This window comes from Aotus nancymaae, unplaced genomic scaffold, assembly GCF_030222135.1.
Source record: "Aotus nancymaae isolate 86718 unplaced genomic scaffold, 86718_ANA_hifiasm-v0.15.2.pri h1tg000010l, whole genome shotgun sequence".
In the NCBI taxonomy this organism is placed as follows: Eukaryota; Metazoa; Chordata; class Mammalia; order Primates; family Aotidae; genus Aotus; species Aotus nancymaae.
Window position 1 is genome coordinate 11,152,042 of NW_026988421.1, and position 23,154 is coordinate 11,175,195.

A 23,154-nucleotide genomic window follows, 5' to 3' on the forward strand; every position below is an offset into this window, starting at 1 on the left:
GTACCTTCTGCCAGAGGGGCCGGCCATCCCTCTCCCCAGTGCTCTGCCTCTGCACTGAATTGGTCAGGTCATAGGTCAAGCTATAATAAAAGGATTCCGAGTCCATGAACATCTTCAGCAACTCTTCTAGTAATCTTCTCTCCAACTTCTCCTTCTCTTTACTTTCCTTAACCTGTAAGAAATTAATCTACTATGACTACAGAAACTAAATGTAAAGGAGTCTGAGGATGACACATAAATTCCTAAGACAGAAGTGAAAATAATCCCAAGGACATAAGGAGATGGTGCTTCAACACAAAAAATGGTTTGAAAGTAAATTTCCTGAGGGGGAAATTATCTCTCCATTTAAAACTAATCAAAGATTAATTCAAAGCCCAGATCAATTGAACTCTTACTTTCTTTTTATTAGGAGCAGACACATTGGATTTAATATGCGTCAAGGTCTTCAGCAGAAACTTGGAGTCATCAGGAGATGGTATAATCTTCTCTGGCTTGTTAATACCAAAATGATGCTTCTTACAGAGCTAAATAATTAGGAAGAGAAAGATGATTTGTTGTTATTAATATCTGCTTGTCAAATGTTCGAGTGCAGAAGTGAATGCTACTGCTCAGGCATTTTGATTAACAGTAAACCTCAAGAGTTAGAAAAATGATCAAGTAGACAACTGATGGCAAACACAGCTGTGAGACCAGTGATGAGAAAGCGACAGCAGAAGGTAAGACACAAAGAATACAGGGCAGGATATACTTAGGATTTAGAGGTGGAAAATTCAGAGTGGGCTCATGATAAGTTCTCTTCTAACATAACTGAAGAATGAAGTGTTCTGGCTGAGGTTATTAATGCTTTGGAAATTGGTGTCTAAGAATTTAAAAATTGCAAAATGCACATTGCTATGCTTCAGGGTTATGACTTTTCAAGTATCCGTGCTAAATATTGATGCTAATTGTTTTGGATGAGAAGATGGCTTAAGAGCCTGTTCTAGTGGAAGCCCTAAAAGCTGGACATTTCAACCACTCTCTCTCCTCCTATGTTCAAATGCACTAATGAAATCAGCTTTCATTAGTGAAGATTAGTTAAACTTGAAGAAACAGTAATTAGGAGCTGCAGGAAAAGTGCTGCACAACTGTCAAGGGTAAGAAAGGGCATGGGAGCGTGAATCAGCTGTGCTAAGATAAGAGAAGGCACAGAAGGTTCTAAAGAAGGCGACCTGGTTAAAGTCGAGGGTTTTACATATAATTTCATGTAGCTCAGCACACAAAGCAAATATTCTGAAATATACACACAAATTCTATTAACAATATGTAGACCAATTCCATTTTTTCAACAAACTAGTTTCATTGCTACACTGAGGACACTCTTAGTAAGAACTAATAGTTACTAAATGCTTATTACCATAAGTGTGTTACAAAATAACTACTAACATGATAAAAGAGAAGAAAAGCAAGTTTAAGCTTTGATTATTTAAGAAAAGAGACAGAGAAAAAGACCATCCCGGTTTTATGAAATTTGGAAGTAGAAACTAATAACCAGACCAAATTTTCATGTGCAATGGAATCTCCAAATGATTTTATGCCTTTTCAAAATTATGGGCTATCAAAAACTGTCCACATGGGTTCACATCATGATTACAGCTTTAAGCTGCTCCTGCCCTACCTTTAAATACAAGGGAACTAAAGGTGTGGCAGAAAAGCTTTATATTCCTACTGCCAGAACAGCTCACTTTATTTCCCTTCAAATAAGCAAAAACCAAGAACTCCAGGTGACAGGAAGGAGAGAAGAACCAAGTACATAGACAAAGCTCCAGCAATTCCCTCCTCACCCCTCTCTATGATTGTTTCCATCAGCACACAGGCCCATCCTCCTCTGCTCCTCTCCTCTGCACACCCCCACTGACTCCTCTTCCCTAGCCACTGCTGTCCTCTTACTCACTCTGCGCTCTTTACCACCTCCAGCTCCACTCCTCCCATTCGCTCCCCAACTTGCCCCCTCATCCCCCAATTTGGCTTTCACCCCTACCACTCTCCCAAGCTGCTGTCTCCAGCATGATCAATGACTTCCACTTTTGCTAAATCTAATGCTCTTGGTTCTTAACCTCTCAGTAGCATCTGAGTCACTCCCTCATCCTCCAATACACAGTTTTACCCCAGCTCCCACTGGCCACTCCTCCTCTGCCACTTTGACTGGTTCCTTTCCAGCCTCCTGCTTGATGTCCAGGTGCCCCAAGCTTTGGTCCCTGATCCCCTTCTCGCCTGCATTCACTCCCTCAATGATTTCATCCAGACTTGTGGATTCCAATACCAACCATATGCCACCCCCACCTTCCCAGATGTTTATTTCCAGCCCGGCTCTCTCCTAAAACTCCAGCCTCACATATCCCAACACTTCCACTGGGATGTCTACCAGGGATCTTAAACTCAACACGTCCAAAACCAGATCCTCCCCTCCCCTCCACCACCTTCACGTCCTACTCCTCTCTGTCCCCTGCTCACTCCACTCCACTCACATTGGCTTCCTTGCTGTTCCTCTCTGCCCAGACACCCCCTCCCCAGATAGCTTACCTCCATCTCCACTCCTGGGCACTCCCTCCACCATACTTACTGTGCTCAACTCTCATTTCCATGAGTGTTTATTACTTTCCAACATACTACACAGTTATTGTGCTGATGTTTATCATCTGTCTCCTCCTTCTATAATATAAGCTCCATAACGGCAGGAAGCTTTAGCTTGTTGACTCCTACCTCTGGTGCCTTAGCAGTGGCTGGCATTGGAGGTTTCACGACCCTCACTCCCCTTCTCCCATAAACACACCGTGCACACCCCACCCTCCACGATACAGCATCACTGGGGCAGCAGAGCAGCAGTTTTAAAAAGATGCCCTCCCTCTGGTCTCCTGCTACTGCTCTGCTTGTAGCACTGGGCAACTATTGGCTAGCAATGTTTATATAAAATGTTGGTGATTATTTACTTATAACTCTTTTAAAAACCTGAAAACATGCTTACTTGCTCAAGACTGAGCTACAGACTATTACAATTTTAGTATTCAAAATGTGATAGACAGACACAGTCTTTTTTTTTTTTTTTTTTTTTGAGATGGAGTTTCGCTTGGGTTGCCCAGGCTGGAGTGCAATGGCATGATCTTGGCTCACCGCAACCTCCGCCTTCCAGGTTCAAGCGATTCTCCTGCCTCAGCCTCACGAGTAGCTGGGATTACAGGTGCACACCACCACACCCAGCTAACTTTTGTATTTTTAGTAAAGATGAGGTTTCTCCATGTTGGTTAGGCTGGTCTTGAACTCCTGACTTCAGGTGATCTGCCTGTCTCAGCCTCCCAAAGTGCTGGGATTACAGACGCGAGCCACCACTCCTGGCCAACATAATCATTCTTTAAGCGCACTCAAGCCAGCAAAAACTTCCCCCCAGGAATATATCAAAGGTCCATATTCCAAGTAAATGTGTAGCAGCACACCTAGTCTACACCCACGTTTTCCTCACTCAGAAAGACAGTCCATTTTTCTCTTAGAGGATAGTTTCTGGGATTAGGACCTGGGCTCATCATTCACCCCTTTCCTTTGTCCCAACCTTTAATAGCCCCTTTACTAGCACCTCATGACATGTTTACATACGTGAGAATCTTCTCTTAAATCCATTCCTCAAACCTGGGATCCACTCCGAGAGCCAGCAGGGCACAGAGAGTGTCCCGGGCACAGAGAGTGTCCCAGCCACAGGAACTGTAAGGAATATCATCTGATTGGGGCAGGTCAAGGAGTAAAGGCCCAAGTGACACTCTTAGGCCTCCTAACTCTGTCTCTCAGAATGTGGCGCTAATGAACACTCCCTGCTATTTCCTCCTCTGGTCCCCATGACACCAATCTCTCAGGGTCCTCCCCACCTCTAGCTGTTCCTTCTTAGTCTCCTTTGTGAGTGCATCTTTCTTCTCTAAAGCTGATGGTATTCCCAGCATTCTACTGTTAGCTCTTCTCAGTCTTCATGCTCCGTCTAGAAAATGTCACCCTCTTTCCTCATTTTCACTACTACATTTGCTAACTCCACTCTCCTGCCCTAATCTCAAGACTGATACATATGATGTCTCTCCCTCACTGAGACACACTAGACGCTCAAACACAGCATCTCCAGAACCTAGCAACATCTGCTCCCCAAATATTGTTCCCTCTCTGGTATGCCCTATTTTTCAGGTAATGACTGCACCCCCACACTGGATCATTTAAGCAAGAAACCTTGGAGTCATCTTCCATCATTCTTCTCTAAGTCTCTCCTATCAACCCCAGCCACTTCATGCCCACTGCTACTGTGTTGATTCAGATCCCTATCTTTTGCCCAGACCAGTGTTTCTTCATGGAAGTGCTACTGGCATGGAACACAAGAGATTTCTATGCAGGATTATCCAACTCAGTGCAGACACTCTAACAGCTCCCCTCATGATCTAGGGAGTTCCACCTGAGCCCCAGGCCTCAAGTACTAAGCATGGCCCCAGGCTCCCATCTCCCATGAAACTCTGTTAGTCCTCTTTACGGTATAGGGGCCAAATTCCCACCTGCTACTGTCCACTTCTGGATGCAGACCCAGAAAGGCCTGCAGCTGGCCTTTTAAAAAAATGCTTCCTCTCTAAGTTTGGCCCTCCCTCCCCCGGCTCCCCTTCCTTCCTCCCTCCCTCTTTTTTTCTTTCTTTGAGGCAGAGTCTTGCTCTGTCACCCAGGCTAGAGTGCAATGGTGCGATCTCAGCTTGCTGCAACCTCCACCTCCTGGGTTCAAGTGGTTCTCCTGCCTCAGCCTCCAGAGTAGCTAGAACTACAGGCACGTGCCACCATGCCTAGCTAATTTTTGTATTTTCAGTAGAGATAGGGTTTCATCAAGTTGGCCAGGTTGGTCTTAAACTCCTGACCTCAAGTGATCTGCTTGCCTCAGCCTCCCAAAGTGTTGGGATTACAGGCATGAACCATCACACCCAGCCTTTTCTATTTTTATTTCTTTTATCTATTCTCATCCTGGACTTGAAACAGAGTTAATATAAGCCCATCATCCCTTAATTTCCTTATGTACAATTCCAAAATCCAAAAAACTCTAAAACCTGAAAGTTTATTTTTTAAGTTAAAACTCATTTAATAGTAGAGCATGCCCTGACCTGATATGAGGCTATTGATAATCATTACCTACCTCCCTTAGTATGAATATTCATATGATTCTTTAAGAAACATTAATGTGTTTTATTGTGGGTTAATGCTCCAGTATCACTTTAGAGGATACAAAATACATGGAATAACCTTTTGAAAACTCCAAAAAACTTGAATTCTAAAACAAATATGGCCCCAAAAAGTTCAGATAAGGATTGTGGATCTGTGTAACACAGTTCAAACTCAGGGAAACACCTTCACTGGAAGTGGTTTTCTCTTTTTTTTTTTTTTTTTTAGATGGAGTCTCACTCCTCTGTCACCCATACTGGAATGCAGTGGTGTGATCTCGGCTCACTGCAACCTCCGCCTCCTGGGTTCAAGCAATTTTCCTGCCTCAGCCTCCCGAGTAGCTGGAACTACAGGCATGCACCACCATGTCCAACTAATTTTTGTATTTTTAGTAGAGACAGGGTTTCACCATGTTGGCCAGGCTGGGCTTGATCTCTTGACCTCATGATCCACCCGCCTCAGTCTCCCAAAGTGCTGGGATTACAGGCATGAGCCCCTGCACCTGGCCCTCTGTCTCTTAAAAATGATTTTTTCTAAATAAAAATTTAAAATTACTGGCCAGGTGCAGGGGCTCACACCTATAATCAGAACTTTCGGAGGCTGAAGCAGGCGGATCGCTTGAGCCCTGGTATTCAAGACCAGCATGAGTAACACAGTGAGACCCCACCTCTACAAAAAAGAGAAAAAATAAAAATTATCCATGCATAGTAGCACATGCCTATAGTCCCAGCCACTTGGAGGGCTGAAGACAGGAGGATCGCACCACTGCACTCCAGGTCATGCAACAGAGCAAGACCCTGTCTCAAACAAACAAATTAATGAGATTACTATAAATGCAAATATTTTCAATGAATATGTTGGAATCTTCTACACAGTTACCTCTAGAAAATAAAGTATAGAGCACTACCTTTCTGAAAAGGTTAAATCTGGTCCTGACAAAAAACAGGGATAAGAGAAAATTACTGCTTGGGATTCCTTCCCAGTTCTAAGGTATTTTGTTTACACAGAGTCACAGGACTATAATGCACTGCATTGGCAACAGGATCACCTTCCCAGTTCCAGAGGCCCGGCCAGTTCTGTGTGGTATGTGGTTAGGTCCTTATCACAGCTCTGAAACACTCGATCTCAAAAAGAAAATAACACAGCCACAGGCTCCACAGCACTTCCCTAGTTTTTAAATTATGCTTGCAACTTACACCTCGTGACCAAGATTAAGGGTTGATGTTGCTGCTGTCATTTAAGAAGAGAGAAATAAATAATTTTATGTGAAAAGCTGATATCTACATTCATCTGAAGCTAAAATTTTAAACAGATGTCTGATGGAAACTAAATATGGAAAATGATGCGGTTATCTATTAAGGCAATGAGATACAGCAAATAAGATATGCAGACACGGAACATAAGCCCATAAGCCCATACAACTTTAAAGGGTATTTTTTTCTAAAGAAGGAGCATCTATGTCCTCATTGTTTAAACCTTACAGATTCTTCATATTCATATATATATATATATATTTTTTTTTTTTTTTTAATTTTTACTTTTTAGAGACAGGGTCTCATTCCACCATCCAGGCCGGAGTGCTGTGGTACAGTCATAGCTCACTGCAGCCTCAAACTTCAAGGCTCAAGCAATCCTCCTGCCTCAGCCTCCTGAGTACCTGTGACTACAGGTACACACCACTATACCCAGCTAAGTTTTAAATTTTTTATAGAGACAGGGTCTTACTATGTTGCCCAGACTGGTCTCAAACTCCTTGCCTTAAGCACTCCTCCAACCTTGGCCTCCCAAAGTGCTGAGATTACAGGTATGAGCCACTACACCTGACCCCTACATCTCTCTCTCTTTCTCTTTCTTTCTGGAGACAATGTCTCACTCCATTGCCCAGGAAAGAGTGCAGTGGCATGATCATGGCTCACTGCAGCCTCAACCTCCCGGGCTCAGGTGATTCTCCTGGGTAGCTGGGACTACAGGGATGTGCCACCTGGTTGTTTTTTGTAGAGGCATAGTCTCGCCATGTTGCCCAGGTGTAACGATCCTCCTGCCTTAGCCTCCCAAATTGCTGGGATTACAGGTGTAAGCCACTGTGCCCGGCCTTTCTACATCATTTTTGTAAAATAGCACACTGTTTTGAAAATCAGTCTGGCAGTTCCACAAAAGGTTAGACCTATAATCCCAGCACTTTGGGAGGCTGAGGCAGGTGGATCTCTTGAGCTCAGATATTCAAGACCAGCATGGGTAACATAGTGAGTTACCATTAAGACCCAGCAGCAATTCCATTCCTAGGTACACACCACGAAGAGAGATAAAAACAAATATACCACCAAGAATTTGTATGCAAAATGGTTTATAATAGCATTATTCATAATAGCTAAAAGGTGGAAACAACTCAAATGTCCACCAACTGATGAACAGATAAAATGTGGCATGAACCTTAAAAGCTATGCTAGGTGAAAGAAGTCCATCACAAAAGGCCACATGGTGTATGATTCCATTTATACGAGATGTCCACAAAAGACATTTATAGAGACAGAAAGGAGATTAGCGGTTACATAGTGCTGGGGAGCTGGAGCTTGGAAGGAAATGAGGAGTGACTGCTAACGTAGACAGAGTTTTTGGGGGGGATGATGAAAGGTTCTAAAATTGATTGTGGTGATAACGACGTGACTCTGAATACACTAAAAACCATTGACATATACTTTAAATGGGTGCACTGTATGGTATCTGAATTATGGTATGTGAACTATTTTTAAAACTGGCAAACAAATAAGGCACATAGTTGAGATAAAAAGACAACAGAGGCAGAAAACTAGAAATTCTATTAATACAAGTCTCTGAAATAAGACTGCATCTGCTCCAATTACAGAAACAGACTAGGCTTTAGCAAATCTGAGAACAGTGACCACATTAAAAGATGCTGCTGAAATAAATGCAGATTATTGAAACTGATACACAGACATCCAAGTCAGAAAGTCATATTAAGGAGAAATAAGTAGTTTTAATAAAATCTTCCTATGTTCTTAAAAAAATAAGACTAATGGAAAATATGTAAAAATGTAAAACAGAAAAACTATTCTGAAACATTTGAAAGTAACACTGGTCCTCCAAAGAGCCTAGGTACAAATGGAAACACCCATCAAAACTCAGTAGAATACTGATAACAATTATTTCCAAGTGGGGGGATATTTCTTTTCTCTTTTACAATGCACTGTATAATCAAAAAACACAATTTAAAAATGATTAAGCTTCTTAAAGCTCTTTTAAATTGAGTTATATGGAAATTGAAATAAAGGTACCAAGATTTAAATTAACATGTTACAAGACAATAAAGTCATGATTTTCCACACAGTGGTTCTCTGCCCTTCCTGCTGTTCACTGCTGCCATAAAGCTCCTTTGCCAAAAAGCAGAATTAAAAGGAAAGAAAAAATGGCACAAGTACAAATTTCTAAAATTATAATCTCTTGAGAGAAAGGTGTACCAAACTATTCACTGAGACAGGATCTGGAAATACTTTCTCTGAAATTACTTAAACTCCTAACTAGCAAGAGTCATTACGTATATTCAACTCTTAACGTGAATCATGATTTTGCTGCCCCTGAGAAGTGCAGCAGTGCAGCCCAACAGCTGTAAAAATAATTACATCAATAGAGGAAATCTCACTTTCCTTTTTATTTGAATATAATCTCTTTCCCTTAGACTATATCAAGAGAGAGAAAAGGGAAAGTCTGAAGCATAAAGAAGTTCTTAAAGCTTTTATAATACTCACACTTTTGTGCTTAAAAACTCCATGTAAATGTTAGTTCCTAAAGCCATCTTGGCTTTTTCCCCATTTATTTAATAGTCAGCTACTAGTCTCAAAAATGTTACAGATTGGTGGCCATGAAGGACATCAGAAAACCTCCCTGAAAGGTCTAACAAAGGCCCCAACCTGTTCTGGATGAAGTGTGACATTTAATTTCCCCAGAACTGGGAGTGCCAAATATGCAAATTGTGACTGGCAGATGGACAAAGTGCTGGAAAAGCTGGTTCCCGGCTCTAAATCAAACCGCTAGAGACTCCACGCTTAGTGCTCAAACCTGAATGCCAGGCCAAGGGGCGCCCACCCTCAAGGGAAAGGTCTGTGATATCAAGCCATCCTGATCTCTCAGTGTGTCAGCAAAACCATCCAAAAGACATTGGCAGCAAATTTACTGGCTTAGGAAACTAATACAATTTTTGCTAGCCTGGCCGCTCTTCACCAAAATATATATATATATAAACTGCAAACATCTGCTTTTAATAGACCTAATTGCAGCCTAGATTTTTTGTCTCTCGATCAGCAATAGTGCATAGTGTTCTGGCATAAGTATCAATAAAAGGAGAATAATAAGAACTCCAAACTTTTTTTGATTCCTGTAACAAACGTTAATATCAGAGTCCGTTTAAATTCATTTTAATGTTTCTTAAAATTCAACTGTCAAACTTCCAGTGACATTTGAAGCATAAAAATAGCTTTATTTTTACTGATTCTTAAAGCACTTTAATCCTGTCATCAAACTTCCTCCCCAAGAACTCTGCATGGAAAAACATGTGTTGAGTTGTGGGGCAGTGTGTGCTTTGCTATCTGTTACCTGCTGTTCAGGTAACAGGGTGGCAGCTCAGCAGAGTGATACAGGACCAGGCTACCTGAGTCTAGATCCAGACCCCACATGTGCCCGCTGCATGGCTTAACCCTTGCCAGGTCTCCTTTATTTGTTTTTATTTTATTTTCTGAAATCTATTCACTAATTTTTTTTTTTAACAAGATGAGGTCTGGCTGTGTTGTCCAAGCTGGTCTCATACCCCTGAGCTCTAGCAATCCTCCAGCCTTAGCCTGTCAAAAAAAGGAGCCACCCTGGTCTCCCTTCTTTATTTGTAGTAATGCCCACCTCATAGGGTTCTCCTAGGGACTAAATATTATCATCTATGTAATACACAGGCCTGGCACATCACATAGTGAACAAAACAGGCTATGGCTATATTAGAGTGATGACAATTCCTAGGCATCAAATCCCCATACTGAGAGCAAATAGAACAGAAATGCTTTCATGGGTTTCTTCTACTAGGAGGCAGCACCTTGTGGTAAAACACGAGCCCTAGGCAATCCCACTGTTTTGTCCGTTAAATTACTCTACTTGTAGACTTGAGCTCTTCTCTAGAAAATAAAGAGATGACATTAGATGAGTGACTATCTTCCTTTTAAAAACTTTCTGTTTAAATTGTAAGATTAATATATGCTTAGAAAGTTTTCAAGAAATGTAGATAAAAGAGGATATAATCAAAGTTCTCCTTTTCTTGACTCACTCCTTTTCCCTAAGAAGTTTTCAAACTGTACTGTTCAGAGCCCTAGGGCTCCCTGGAAACAGAAGGTGGCTTCCCAGGAGAGATCAAGTGGTCAGAGTCCCAGGGATTTCTCAGCACTACTTCAACCACAACAGCCCTGCTTTTGTCTGTCTTCTATACTAGATTTCACAGATTTTGAGACAAGGGTTCCACTACTAAAATAAAGTTGGAAAATCATAGGATTAAATTATTTTAAAAAACATTACCCAGCTCTAAAAAATGTATGTTTCTGGTCTACTAAACCAAATCCTCATATTTGCTATTACATTTATGTCAGGTTTCCAGAGAATTTCCCTTTATTTCACCTTACCTCTAGCTCAAGATCCTGAGGTTCCATTTCAGAAAGTGATAGCACAGCAATTTTGGTAACTTTACAGACCTCATGGTCTCCTGGGAGTTTGCCCACCAAAGCCTTCTGCCGAATTAGAATAAGCCACCATGGAAGATCTGAAAGAGGAGAGTCATAATAAAGTCTGGCATTTACACAGTGCTACTGCTCTGACAAGTTGAAGGTGAATAACCTAACAATGATAACAAAGTGTGCATCCAAAATAAACTTTCAAAGGAAAACATGTCACAAAGACATAAAAATGACCCTTAAACATGCGAAAAGAGGTTCAATCTCATTCACAATTAGAGAAATGTAAATTAAAACAATGTTGTGACACCATGCTCACCCATCAGATTGGGGACAATTAACAAGAATGACAACACACATGTTGGTGAGGCCGTGAGAAAACTCAAACAGTGCAGGTGAGAATACTGATGACAAATCCAACTTTTCTGGAAGGAAATTTAGCAATACCTAACAATACAACAAATGCACTCACCTTTTAATCCATCCAGTGATCCCATCCTTGGGAACTGACCCTGAGGGTATACCTCAACAACGAAAAGTACATACACTGAAACCTATTCACTGCAGCAGTTTATAATTATAAAATACTGCAAACAGCCTAATGTCCAGATACAGTACAGTGGTTGAATAAACTATGGCACATCCATGCAATGGAGTACTATGCAGTTGTTAAAAAAAAAGTATTCTATAAATTAATGAGGTGGATGCATTAAGTAGATAAATTGAATATATAACATACAGAGCCATCCCTCGGTATCTGCAGGGGACTGGCTCCAGGACCCCCCGTGGATACCAAACTCTAAGGATGCTCAAGGCCCTTATGTAAAATGGTGTAGTATTCGTATATAACCTATGCACATCCTCTCATATACTTAAAATCATCTCTAGATTGCTTACAATACCTGATATCATGTAAATGCTATGGTAAACAGTTTGTAAACTGTATTGTTTAAGGAATAATGACAAGAAAAAAAAGTCTATACACATCCAGTACCGACGCAACCATCCTTTTTTTTCCCAAAAATTTTCCATCCATAGTTGGTTAGATCCACAGATACAGAGCTCAATGGATACACAGGGCCGACTGTACATAATAAGGCTATGTTATAATAACACACACACACACACACACACACACACACACACATATATATTTGAGACTGGGTCTCACTCTGTCACCCAGGCTAGAGTGCAGCGGCGCAATCTCAGCTCATGGCAGCCTCTGTCTCCAGTGCTCAAGCAATCCACCCACCTTGAAAGTAGCTGGGACCACAGGCACGCACCACCACGTCCAGCTAATTTTTGTACTTTTTTTTTTTAAGAGATAAGGTTTTGTCATGTTGCTCAGGCTGGTCTCAAACTGCTGGGCTCAAGCAATCTGCCAGCCTTGGCCTCCCAAAATGCTGGGATTATAGGCGTGAGCCACTGTGCCCAGTCAATAAAATATATTATTAAATCAAAGCATAAAAGAATACCTAGAGTGTACTACCCTTCATGTAAGAAAGAAAATATGAGGTGATATATATCTATACACACAGTCACGTACCGCATAATGATGTTTCCGTCAATGATGAGCTACATATGCAGTGGTGGTCCCTAAAATTATAATGGAGCTGAAAAATTCATATCAGTGACATCATAATGTAGCACAACATATTACTCACATATTTGTGTGATTCTGGTATAAATCTACTGCACTGCTAGTGATATAAAAGTATACAACATACAATTATGTATGTACATAAGACTTGATAATAATAAATGACTGTCACCAGTTTATGTATCTGCTATAGTGTTCTTTTTATCATTATTTTAGGTGTACTCCTACTTATAAAAAAAAGTTAAGGGTAAAAAGAAAATGTTTTTGCACAGCTGTACAATGTGTTTGTGTTTTAACCTAAGTGTTATCACAGAAAAGTCAAAGTTTTAAAAAATTAAAAAGTTTATAAAGTAAAAAAGTTACAGTAAGTTAAGGTTAATTTATTATTGAAAAAGAAAAAAAAATTTGGCAGGACATGGAGGATCATTCATGCCTGTAATTCCAGCACTTTGGGAGGCTGAAGTGGGAGGATTGCTTGACTCCAGGACTTCAAGACCAGTCTGGGTAACATATGGAGACCTTGTTCTACCAAAAATTTAACAATTAGCCCTGAGTGGAGAAATGCACCTGTAGTCCCAGCTACTCGGGAGGCTGAGATAGGAGGGTCGCTTAAGCCTGGGAGGTTGAGGCTACAGTGAGCCATGGTCATGCTACTGCACTCCAGCTTGGGTGACAGGGCAAGATCCCATCTTATAAGAACTTTATTTAAAAACCCAGCCTGGCCAACCTGGTAAAACCCCATCTCTACTAAAAATATAAACATTAGCTGGGTGTAGTGGCAGGTGCCTGTAATCCCAGCTACTCAGGAAGCTGAGGCAGGAGAATTACTCGAACCCAGGAGGTGGAGGTTGCAGTGAACTGAGATCATGCCATTGCACTCCAGCCTAGGCGACAGAGTGAGACTCCACCTCAAATAAATAAATAAATAAATAAAAGCAAAAGCAACAAACAAAAAAAGAAAAACCCCCAAAAAAATAAAGAAAAAAATTTTTTAAAATAAGGTCAGTGTCACCTATATGTATGGTGGTTATAAATTCTATAGTAGTGTACGATAATGTTCTTCACATGCGCTCACCACTCACTCACTGACTCATCCAGAACAACTTCTGGTCCCACAAGTTCCATTCATGCTAAGTCCCCAATACAAGTGTACCATTTTTATCTTCTATACAGTATTTTTACTGTACCATTTCTATGTTCAGGTGAAACTGCCCAACAATGCATTTCTCATTGAGTGACACACAACTACATGTATCCCTCCATTTGTACAAAAACAACAAGAGGAGAGAGAAACCAGAAGTCAGTGAGATTAGCTATCTCCACAGAGTAAGTGGTAACAGGGTAGAAAGAAGAGAGGGATGGGAATAGGATGAAAGAGATGAGAAGGAAATGACAGTTCTCTGAGTTACACCCTGGCAAATGACTGGTCTCTGAGTAGAATTCTGACACTTAGAACAATGGTAATGTTTCACATATCTCTTAAAATAAATAGTTCGAATCAACCAGAATGTGGGAGAACTTCAAACTGCAAACCCAACTCTATTAAAAATTAAGAATAGAACTAAACTGTTGGAGATAGAGAAGAAAAAACTAACCAAATAACTTCAGAGAACTATTTGGTAGAGACAAAGACAAAAAGAACCATATGCACTATTGTACTCTGGTTACTAAATTTATTTTTCAGAAGAGTATGAGCTGGCGATTCTCCAACCACTTTATGTGTACACTAGGATTGAATAGAGAACTAAATATATTGAGGAGAATAGAGGGGAAAATGGTAAAGCAACCTAAAGAAACCTTTAATAAATACAAGACAGAAAGAAGCAAACACCCAATATTTCCAATCCAAATTTCTACTTCTCACAAAAGATTTTTAATTAAATGAAAAAGAGTCTATGAAAGACAGCATGCATAAGCAATGTTTTAGATTATGAGACTACACCCTTAAAAAAATACTCCCCAATTATACCCCAAACCAAAAATGATTAAAATTGTGTTTCAGAAATTTATTATAGAAAAAATAACATCATATATTTCCCTATTATAGAAAAATAACACCATATATTTCCCATATAAAACAAAATTTTTAATGCATATACAGGCCGGGCACAGTGGCTCACACCTATAATCCTAGCACTTTGGGAGGCCAAGGTGGGCAGGTCACATGAGGCCAGGAGTTCAAGACCAGTCTGGCCAACATGGCAAAACTCCATCTCTACTAAAAATGCAAAAATTAGCCAGGCATGGTGGTGCACATCTGTAGTCCCAGCTATTCAGGAGGCTGAAGCATGAGACTTGCTTAACCTGGGAGGCAGAGGTTGCAGTGAGCCGAGATGGTGTCACTGAACTCCAGCCTAGGTGAGAGAGTGAGACCCTATCTCAAAAAAACATTTTTTAAAATAAATAAATATAAAAAATAAAAAGGATATATAATATTTTCATCTCCCCATTTATTCTCCAAGTATTGATCAACTCTCATATTAGAAATGGTGCTTTGGAGACATGCTTTAAGCATTTCATAAATTCAAAGTTTGGAAACATTTTATAATTCCATATAAAGTAGGGTGGAAATTTACTCCAAAGTTTTAAGGCTTTTAAAGGCCATTTCCCTACAATCATTAAACATTAACCGAAGACCTGCCATGTGCTAGGAAATTAATCAGGCATGAACAGACATTGCCAAACACCTTTTAGGGGATATGTGAAACATTACCCTTTAGGTGCCTGGTAACAAACCTAACATGCCATTCTTCTGAAAAAGCACTTAACAGATAATGAACTGTTGAATGTCAATGAATTTTGTTGAATAAAAAGACATCCTGCTCACACCTGTAATCCCAGCACTTTGGGAGGCCAAGGTGGGCAGATCATGAGGTCAGGAGTTCAAGACCAGTCTGACCAACATGGTGAAACCCCATCTCTGTTAAAAATACAAAAATTAGCCGGGCGTGGTCGGGCATGCCTATAATCTCAGCTACTCAGGAGGCTCAGGCAGGAAAATCGCCTGAACCCAGGAGGCAGAGGTTGCAGTGACCTGAGATCACACCATTGCACTCCAGCCTGGGCAACAAAGTGAAACTCTGTCTCAAAAAAAAAAAAAAGAAAAAAAAATTCCTTACAATAGGTCTCTTAACTTCACAGGAATAATTTCTGTCTTATAGTGAACAATTTAGATTTGGGTCAGGCATGGTGGGTCATCCCTGTAATCCCAGCATTTTGGAAGGCTGAGGAGGGAGTATCACTCAAGACCAGGAGTTCAAAAACAGCCAGGCCAACTTAGCGAGATACCAGACCTAAAAATTGTTTTTAAAAATTAGCCAAGGCCAGGTGTGGTGGCTCATGTCTGTAATCCCAGCACTCTGGGAGGCTGAGGTGGGCAGATCACTTGAGCTCAGAAGTTTGAAACCAGCCTGGGCAACACAGTAAAACCCAGTCTCTGCAAAAATACAAAAATTATCTGGGCATGGTGATGCATGCCTGTAGGCTCAGCTACTCAGGAGGTTGAAGTGGAAGGATCATTTGAGCTCAGGAGTTCAAGGCTGCAGTGAGCTATGAGAGTGTCACTGTACTCCAGCCTGGATGACACAGCAATACCATGTCTCTTAAAAAAATAAATAAATAAGGAATCTTTATTTTATGACTCAAGGATCCCTCCTCCCCCCCCACCCACACACACACAGGAGAGCCCTTCCTAATTTACATCTTCTTGCCCTGATTTGCTCTGGATTCATTTCATATCAACATTATAATTTATGATTTTAATAAATTCAACAATAACAAAAACACAATGTACATTATCAAATATACCATCTAATGGTATAGTAACAAAAATATAAAATTTTAAACTTAACACAGAGGTTCTATCTCATATACAAACTCACTTGGAAAACTAAGAGGCATCTTTTCTTCCACAAAAACACTGGTATTGCCAATAAGCTCAACTTAAACATTCAAATATATTTAAAAATAAAATATACATTTTTTAGAGTTAACTACTCATATACAAAAATATGAAAAATCTATGTGCTTCTTTTAAAAGGTTACAGACTGACATTCAATCTGCCTTACAGTTATGATGATTAAATCTGAGAAAATGTAAATAATCTCAAATGACAGAAACAAAACTTTGTAAATAGCAGCCTTCCCTTTTCAGGCAGGCTTCAAGTATCCTAGACTCTGAGGCCAGAAGTCAGACTCAGATTTTAGCTCCACCACTTACTTCTTGTATACTTCAAAGCATAATACTTAGCTGCTCCAGTTCTCAGTTTTCTCATATGAAAACTGGGCTAAAACTGCCTACTTCAGAGAGTGGCTGTGAGGATTAAATAACAATTTGCATAATTCATGATATTATTCCTAAGAATTAATGTTTATGGAACATCTACTCTAAGTATCACAAGGCAATTTATGTCATAGTTTTAATACCACTATACCCTGCTAGTAGATTCCATTTCCAACCTATAGCTGAAAAACTGAAAAACATTCAAATAAGATGCCCCATCCAGGCTTGCAACTGGCCAACAGAATTTTTTTTTAAAACCTCCTTTTTAGACATCTTCAAACATACATAAAAGTAGAGGGAGCAATATAATCAAACCAAATCCACCCACCACCTAGGCCCAGCAGTCATCAATGAATGACTCAGACTTCTATGACGTTCAACTTTTTTTTTCAATGACTCTGTACCTGTCTTTTAATTAAAAAAAAAACTGCAAATCTAGAAAGTAAAGAAGAAATCCCATAGGCCTTCGGTTAAAAATCTGAGTTAGAATTGTATTTGAGGCTAGGCACAGTGGCCCACACTTGTAATCCCAGCACTTTGGGAGGCCAAGGCAGGTGGATCACTTTAGCCCAGGAGTTCAAGACCAGCTTGAGCAACATGGGGAAACCCTGTCTCTACAAAAAAAAAAAAATTTTAAATTAGCCAGGCATGGTGGAGTAACCTTGTGTATATAAATGTACACACACACACACACACGGAGGCTGAGGGTGGAAGGATCACCTGAGCCCAGGGAGGTCAAGGCTGAAGTGAGCCTTGATCACACCACTGCGCTCCAGCCTGGGCAACAGAATGAGAGACGCTACCAAAAAAAAAAAAAGAGGCCAGGTGTGGTGGCTCACATCTGTAATCCCAACACTTTGGGAGGCCAAGGCAGGCTGATCACTTGAGGTCAGGAGTTCAAGACCAGCCTGGCCAGCATGGTGAAACCCCAGCTCTACTAAAAATACGAAAAAATCAGCTGGGCATGGTGGCGCATACCTGTAGTCCCAGCTACCTGGGAGGCTGAGGCAAGAGAATGAATCCTGGAGGCAGAGATTGCAGTGAACAGAGATCATGCCATTGCACTCCAGCCTAGGTGACAGAGCAAGACTCCGTCTCAAAAAAACAAAAGAAAAAGAAAAAAGAATTCTATTTAATAATCCAGTTTCTTCCAGAAATAAATTGCAAAAAAAAAAAAAAAGATTTTAGATTCTAGCAAAATCAAATATATGTAACTATTTTATTGCTTTTTCCTCCTAAGGAAACCTAAAGGGAAATTGTGTGAAGAAAAATTCCAATCACCTATCATCACACCCTCTCCTAAGCAGAGAGAAATTAAGGTAGATTACTTAGATTATAACGTGTAGATATCTATTTCCTTACAAATTTTACTTAGTTTTGTTTTTTTATTTTTGATCAATATGTAAGACTGAAACAGTGAGGAAGAAAACTAGCATCATGCCTTTACTATGTGCTGTATATTTTTCATTTGCTAAACCTCAGCCTCATGGAAAAAGCATGGACTCTAGATGTAATATAAAAGGTTAAAAAACTAACTAGAGATATTGTAAAGAAAAGAAATATTATATATTTTCCAAAGTTTTTAAAACCTTGAGAAATCAATAATATATTAATAGATGGAGTCCACCTATGTGGCCACATATAAATATAAACATATAAAAAAGCATTAATATAGGCCACTTCCATATGTAATAGAAAAAAGGATGTCATAACATTAGCAACAGGAATAATAAAGCTTTTGAGACTAATTCCAATTAAGAAATGTCTAGGTTGGGAGTGGTGGCTCATGTCTCTACTCCCAGCACTTTGGGAGGCCAAGGCAGAGGGACTGCTTGAGCCCAGGGGTTCAAGACCAGCCTGAGCAAAATAGCCAGACCCAGTCAAGAAAGAAAGAAAGAAAAGAAAGAAAGACAGAAAGAAAGAAAGAAAGGAAGGAAGGAAGGAAGGAAGGAAGGAAGGAAGGAGAGAAAGAGAGAAAGAAAGAAGAATCAAAGAAGAGAAAAAAGAAAGGAAGGAAGGAAGAACATCTACATGAAAAGCACCACAGAACTTTCATTTACAGCATACAGAAAATAAATATGTGAAAGCACCATGTGCCTGGATGCACAGGTTCAATACTTCAAATTTGTTGGTCTCTCTCAAATTAATATAGAAATTTAATGCAATTTCAATCAAAATTCTAATGGGACTTCTAGGGAAATTTAAATATATTTTAAATTTCACTTGAAAGACTAAATGTGTAAAAATATCCAGTAAAGTCCAGGCATGGTAGCTCACTCCTATAATCTCAACACTTTGGGAGGCCAAGGTGGGCAGAACCCGAGGTCAGAAGATTGACAGACCGTAACATGGTGAAACCCAGTCTCTACTAAAAATACAAAAATCAGCTAGGTGTGGTGGCGCACACCTGTAGTCCTAGCTACTCAGGAGGCTGAGGCAGGAGAATCATTTGAATGCAGAAGGTGGAGGCTACAGTGAGCCGAGATCAAGCACTGCACTCCAGCCTGGGCAACAGAGCAAGACTCTGTCTCAAAAATCTCTCTCTCTCTCTCTCTCTCTCTCTCTATCAGGAGTTCAAGACCAGCCTGGTTAATATGGTGAAACTCAGTCTCTACTAAAAATACAAAAATTAGCCGGGGATGGTGGCACACACCTGTATTCCCAGCTACTCAGGAGGCTGAGGCAGAAGAATCTCTTGAACTCAGGAGGTGGAGGTTGCAGTGTTGAAGATGCATCAAAATTCAAACCGTGTGTATGCTTTATCCAATCTGTTCCTCTCCTAGAAATGTATTCTATATATTTGGGAAGGTTGGGGGGGGGGAAATGAAGACTGTAAGCATAATAATTATATTTGTTTGTAAATGCACAAAGAAACTCGAGAAGGATTCACAAGAAACTAATAATGATGGGTGCTAGGTTGGATGAAGTAATGGAAATTGGGCAGATAGGGACAGGGGAGTGAGGGAGGCTTCACTGAATACCTTTTCCTACCATTTACATTGTTACACCATGCACTTGTACTACCAAAAATTTAAATTTAAAAAAAGTTTCTTTTGAAGAAATAACCCAAACATTCATCAAGGGATGAAAGAACAGACAAAACGTAGTCTATCTATACAAGGGAATATTATTCAGCTATAAAGGAATGAAGTGCTGGTACATGCTTCAACATAGATAATCCTTAAAAACATTGTGCTAAGTGAAAAAACCCATCACAAAGGCCACATATTGTACGATTTCATTTATATGAAATACGGAGAACAGGAAAATCCCTACAGACAGAAGGTAGACTAGGAGCTGAAGTTAGTGGTTGTCAGGAGCTGGGTGAAGGGATAATGGAAATAACTGGCCATCTAAGAGGTTTCATTCTTGGATGCTGAAAATGTTTTGGAATTAGGGAGCGGTATATGTTGCATAACCTTGCAAATTACTAAAAACCACTTAACTGTACACTTTAAAAGGGTTAATTTTATGGTATGTACATTAAATCTCAAGGTTTTATTTATTTATTTATTTTTTAAAAAGCTCCTTCTGAAGAACAAAAGAATTTGTTAGGAGTCTTAACTAAAGAAGAGGATAAAAAACTAAAAAGTATACTTTCTGCCAAAAATGGAGGTTAGGATAGGACAGTCCATGACTTCTTGAAATGTATCAACACTAGCGAAAAGATGTAGCTGTATGGAATAGTGTTCAAGGGAATAATAAAAATTATCACAATGAAAAGAAAAATCATGAACTGAACTGAACACTGAGCTATTTCCAAGCAAAAACAACACTCACTCTAGAAAATAAAACAAACAATAAAACCTCATGGAAAATAAGAGCAATCTCTATTCCTGTAATTATTTTGCCTTTGGTGAAATAAAACACAACACCTGCCACATAAAAGCCTGAGAAGTCCAGTAGGAATGTGTACATTGAGCTACAGGGTTTAATGATCTCTATTTTTTATACTTAGAATTAAAACAAGACAAACGTAAAAATACAGCATCAGTACTGTTTGGCAATCCGTATCCATCAGGCATAATTTTACAATACAATTTTAAAAAGCACCAAAGCAGGTTATGTATTTATTTCTTACCCAAGAGGAAAAGAAACTTGGTTCAATTAAAGCTGCCATTTTGAGATCAAGATAGATATAGAGTATAACAAGGAATAAAAAAATAATAGAATCTAGCAAGGTCTGACGGCATAAAGATTTTTTTCAAACTTTTAAAACATATTACAGTAGGGGGAACCTTCCAGGAAAAGAGATACAAGGAAACCTGACTTCCCCAGCAAGATTTATAAAAAAAAAAAAAACTGATTAGGAAGTGATTACCTTGAAAAGCATTACCAGTACTGCAAGCTAAAACAATATTCCTGGAAAAAGTTTAGAAAGTGACTCACTTAAAAGGAGATGAGCAATTGTAGGATAAAGATTTTCATTCAGCTTTAGAAAAAAAATGTTTTCTCCTGCATTATGGTTCTCTGGAGCAACAGAACCAAGAGGATATATAAGTAAGAAAGATTTATTATTGGAATTGCCCACGTGACTATAGAAGCCAAGAACTCCCACAATGTGCCATCTACAAGCTGGAGAACCAGAAAAGCCTGTGGTGTAATTCAGTCCAAGTCCAGAGGAATCCATGGTAAAAGTCCCAGTCCAAGTCCCAAGGCCTGAGAACTGGGACGCTGATGGTTTAAGTCCCAATCTGAGTCAGGAGGCTTGAGAACCAGGAGCTCTGACATCCATGAGCAGGAGAAGATGGATGCCCAGGCTCAAACAGAGTCAATTCACCCTTCCTTTTTGGTTTTGTTCCAGCCCTCAATAGATGGGATGATGCTCACCTACATCTTCTTTCCTCAGTCAACCAACTCAAACACAAGTCTCGTCTGGAAACTCTCACACACATGACCAGAAGTCATTTTGTACCAGCTTTCTGGGCATCCCTTACCAGTCAAGTTGACATGTAAAATTAAACATCACTGCCAGATCCAGTGGCATGTAGCCTGTAGTCCCAGCTATTCAGGAGGCTGAGGTAGGAGCATCATTGGAGCCCAGGAGTTTGAGACCAGCCTGGGCAGCATAGTGATACACTGTCTCAAAAAGTAAATCAATAAATATAAAGAAAATTTTTTAAATTAGCCTACTCTTTACTCATGACCTTACCTCTAAGGGTATTTACATATTTCTAGACATGGCTAACCATACTATTGACATACAGAAAATACATACATTCAATCCACCAATGCATGTCCAGCAATCATTTTTATTTTTATTAACATTATATAGGGAATATATAAATACACCTCATTTTTTGAAAGTTTAAACATTAGAAATAAAACTAAAGTTCTCTTTAACCATTATTCCCTACTCCATGGAAATTCTTTAAACCTAATCCAAACCCTGCTTTCTTAGTTCTCTCACACAAGAAAAACAAGAACGATAGAAAGTAACTGGTTACCATTCTTGGCACTAGTCCTTTTAATTTTACTTGAGAACTTAAAATGACTTATGTTCACAGCATACAACCATAATTTATTTTGCAGGTTCTATTTTCACTGCTCTTTTGGACACTTTCCAATTTATCTCTATAAACATTCATGTGAGGAACAAAGGTAAAAAGGAAGGGAAGGTGTATTTACTAATGAGTCTCAGGTGTTTACTTCCTTTATTATGCCCTAATACTTACATTATATTCCTGAGGCCAAGAGTTACCTTTCCTAGGTCCACTAGAATAGTCACAGAGAGGCTAGGAAATGGTGAAACAGAGTGCACCCATCTGCCTGAACACTCAGACAAGGTTGTGCAGTTATGACTTGAGGAGCCAGCACAGGTGAATTTGTAATTTTTTTTCTTTTCTTTCTCTCCCTTTTAAGAGACAGGATCTCATATTCCCCAGGCTGGAGTGCAGTGGCTATTCACAGGCGCGACCCCACTGCTAATCAGCATGGGAGTTCTGACCTCCTCTGTTTCTGATCTGGGCTGGTTCACTCCTCCTTAGGCAACCTGGTGTTCCCCCTATGCCCAAGAGGCTGCCATATTTGATGCCAAACTTAGTGTGGAAACCCACATCAGCATAGCTCACTCCAGCCCAGAACTCCTGGGCCCAAGTGATCCTCCCACCTTAGCCCTCTAGTACCTGGGACTACAGGTGTGCACCACCACACTTGACAAGAACTTATAATTATACTCACATGCCAACAAATACTAACCCAAAGACAGAGGTGCATACCATATACTCAAAAGTCTTTTGAAACATAAAATTCAAATACAAATATTTATTGAAGGGCTGTGCTTCTGCAGATTATGCTCAAAGCATAATCTGAAGGGTCTATATTTGCATCAGATACATCAGAGGATGGAGACATGT

At 39.9% G+C, this 23,154-nt stretch overlaps 1 protein-coding gene across 1 annotated transcript in view; it reads right to left on the reverse strand.

The window, feature by feature from the left end:
• INPP5F (inositol polyphosphate-5-phosphatase F) overlaps window positions 1-23,154 on the reverse strand; it is a 106,191-nt gene that overhangs the window by 35,380 nt on the left and 47,657 nt on the right. Inside the window, exons 3-5 of the mRNA XM_012448070.2 lie at window positions 10,869-11,005; window positions 396-524; window positions 5-172 (exon numbers count right to left, since the gene is read on the reverse strand). Of these exons, the coding sequence (XP_012303493.2) occupies window positions 5-172; window positions 396-524; window positions 10,869-11,005 (434 nt within the window). The remainder of the gene's footprint in view (window positions 1-4; window positions 173-395; window positions 525-10,868; window positions 11,006-23,154) is intronic.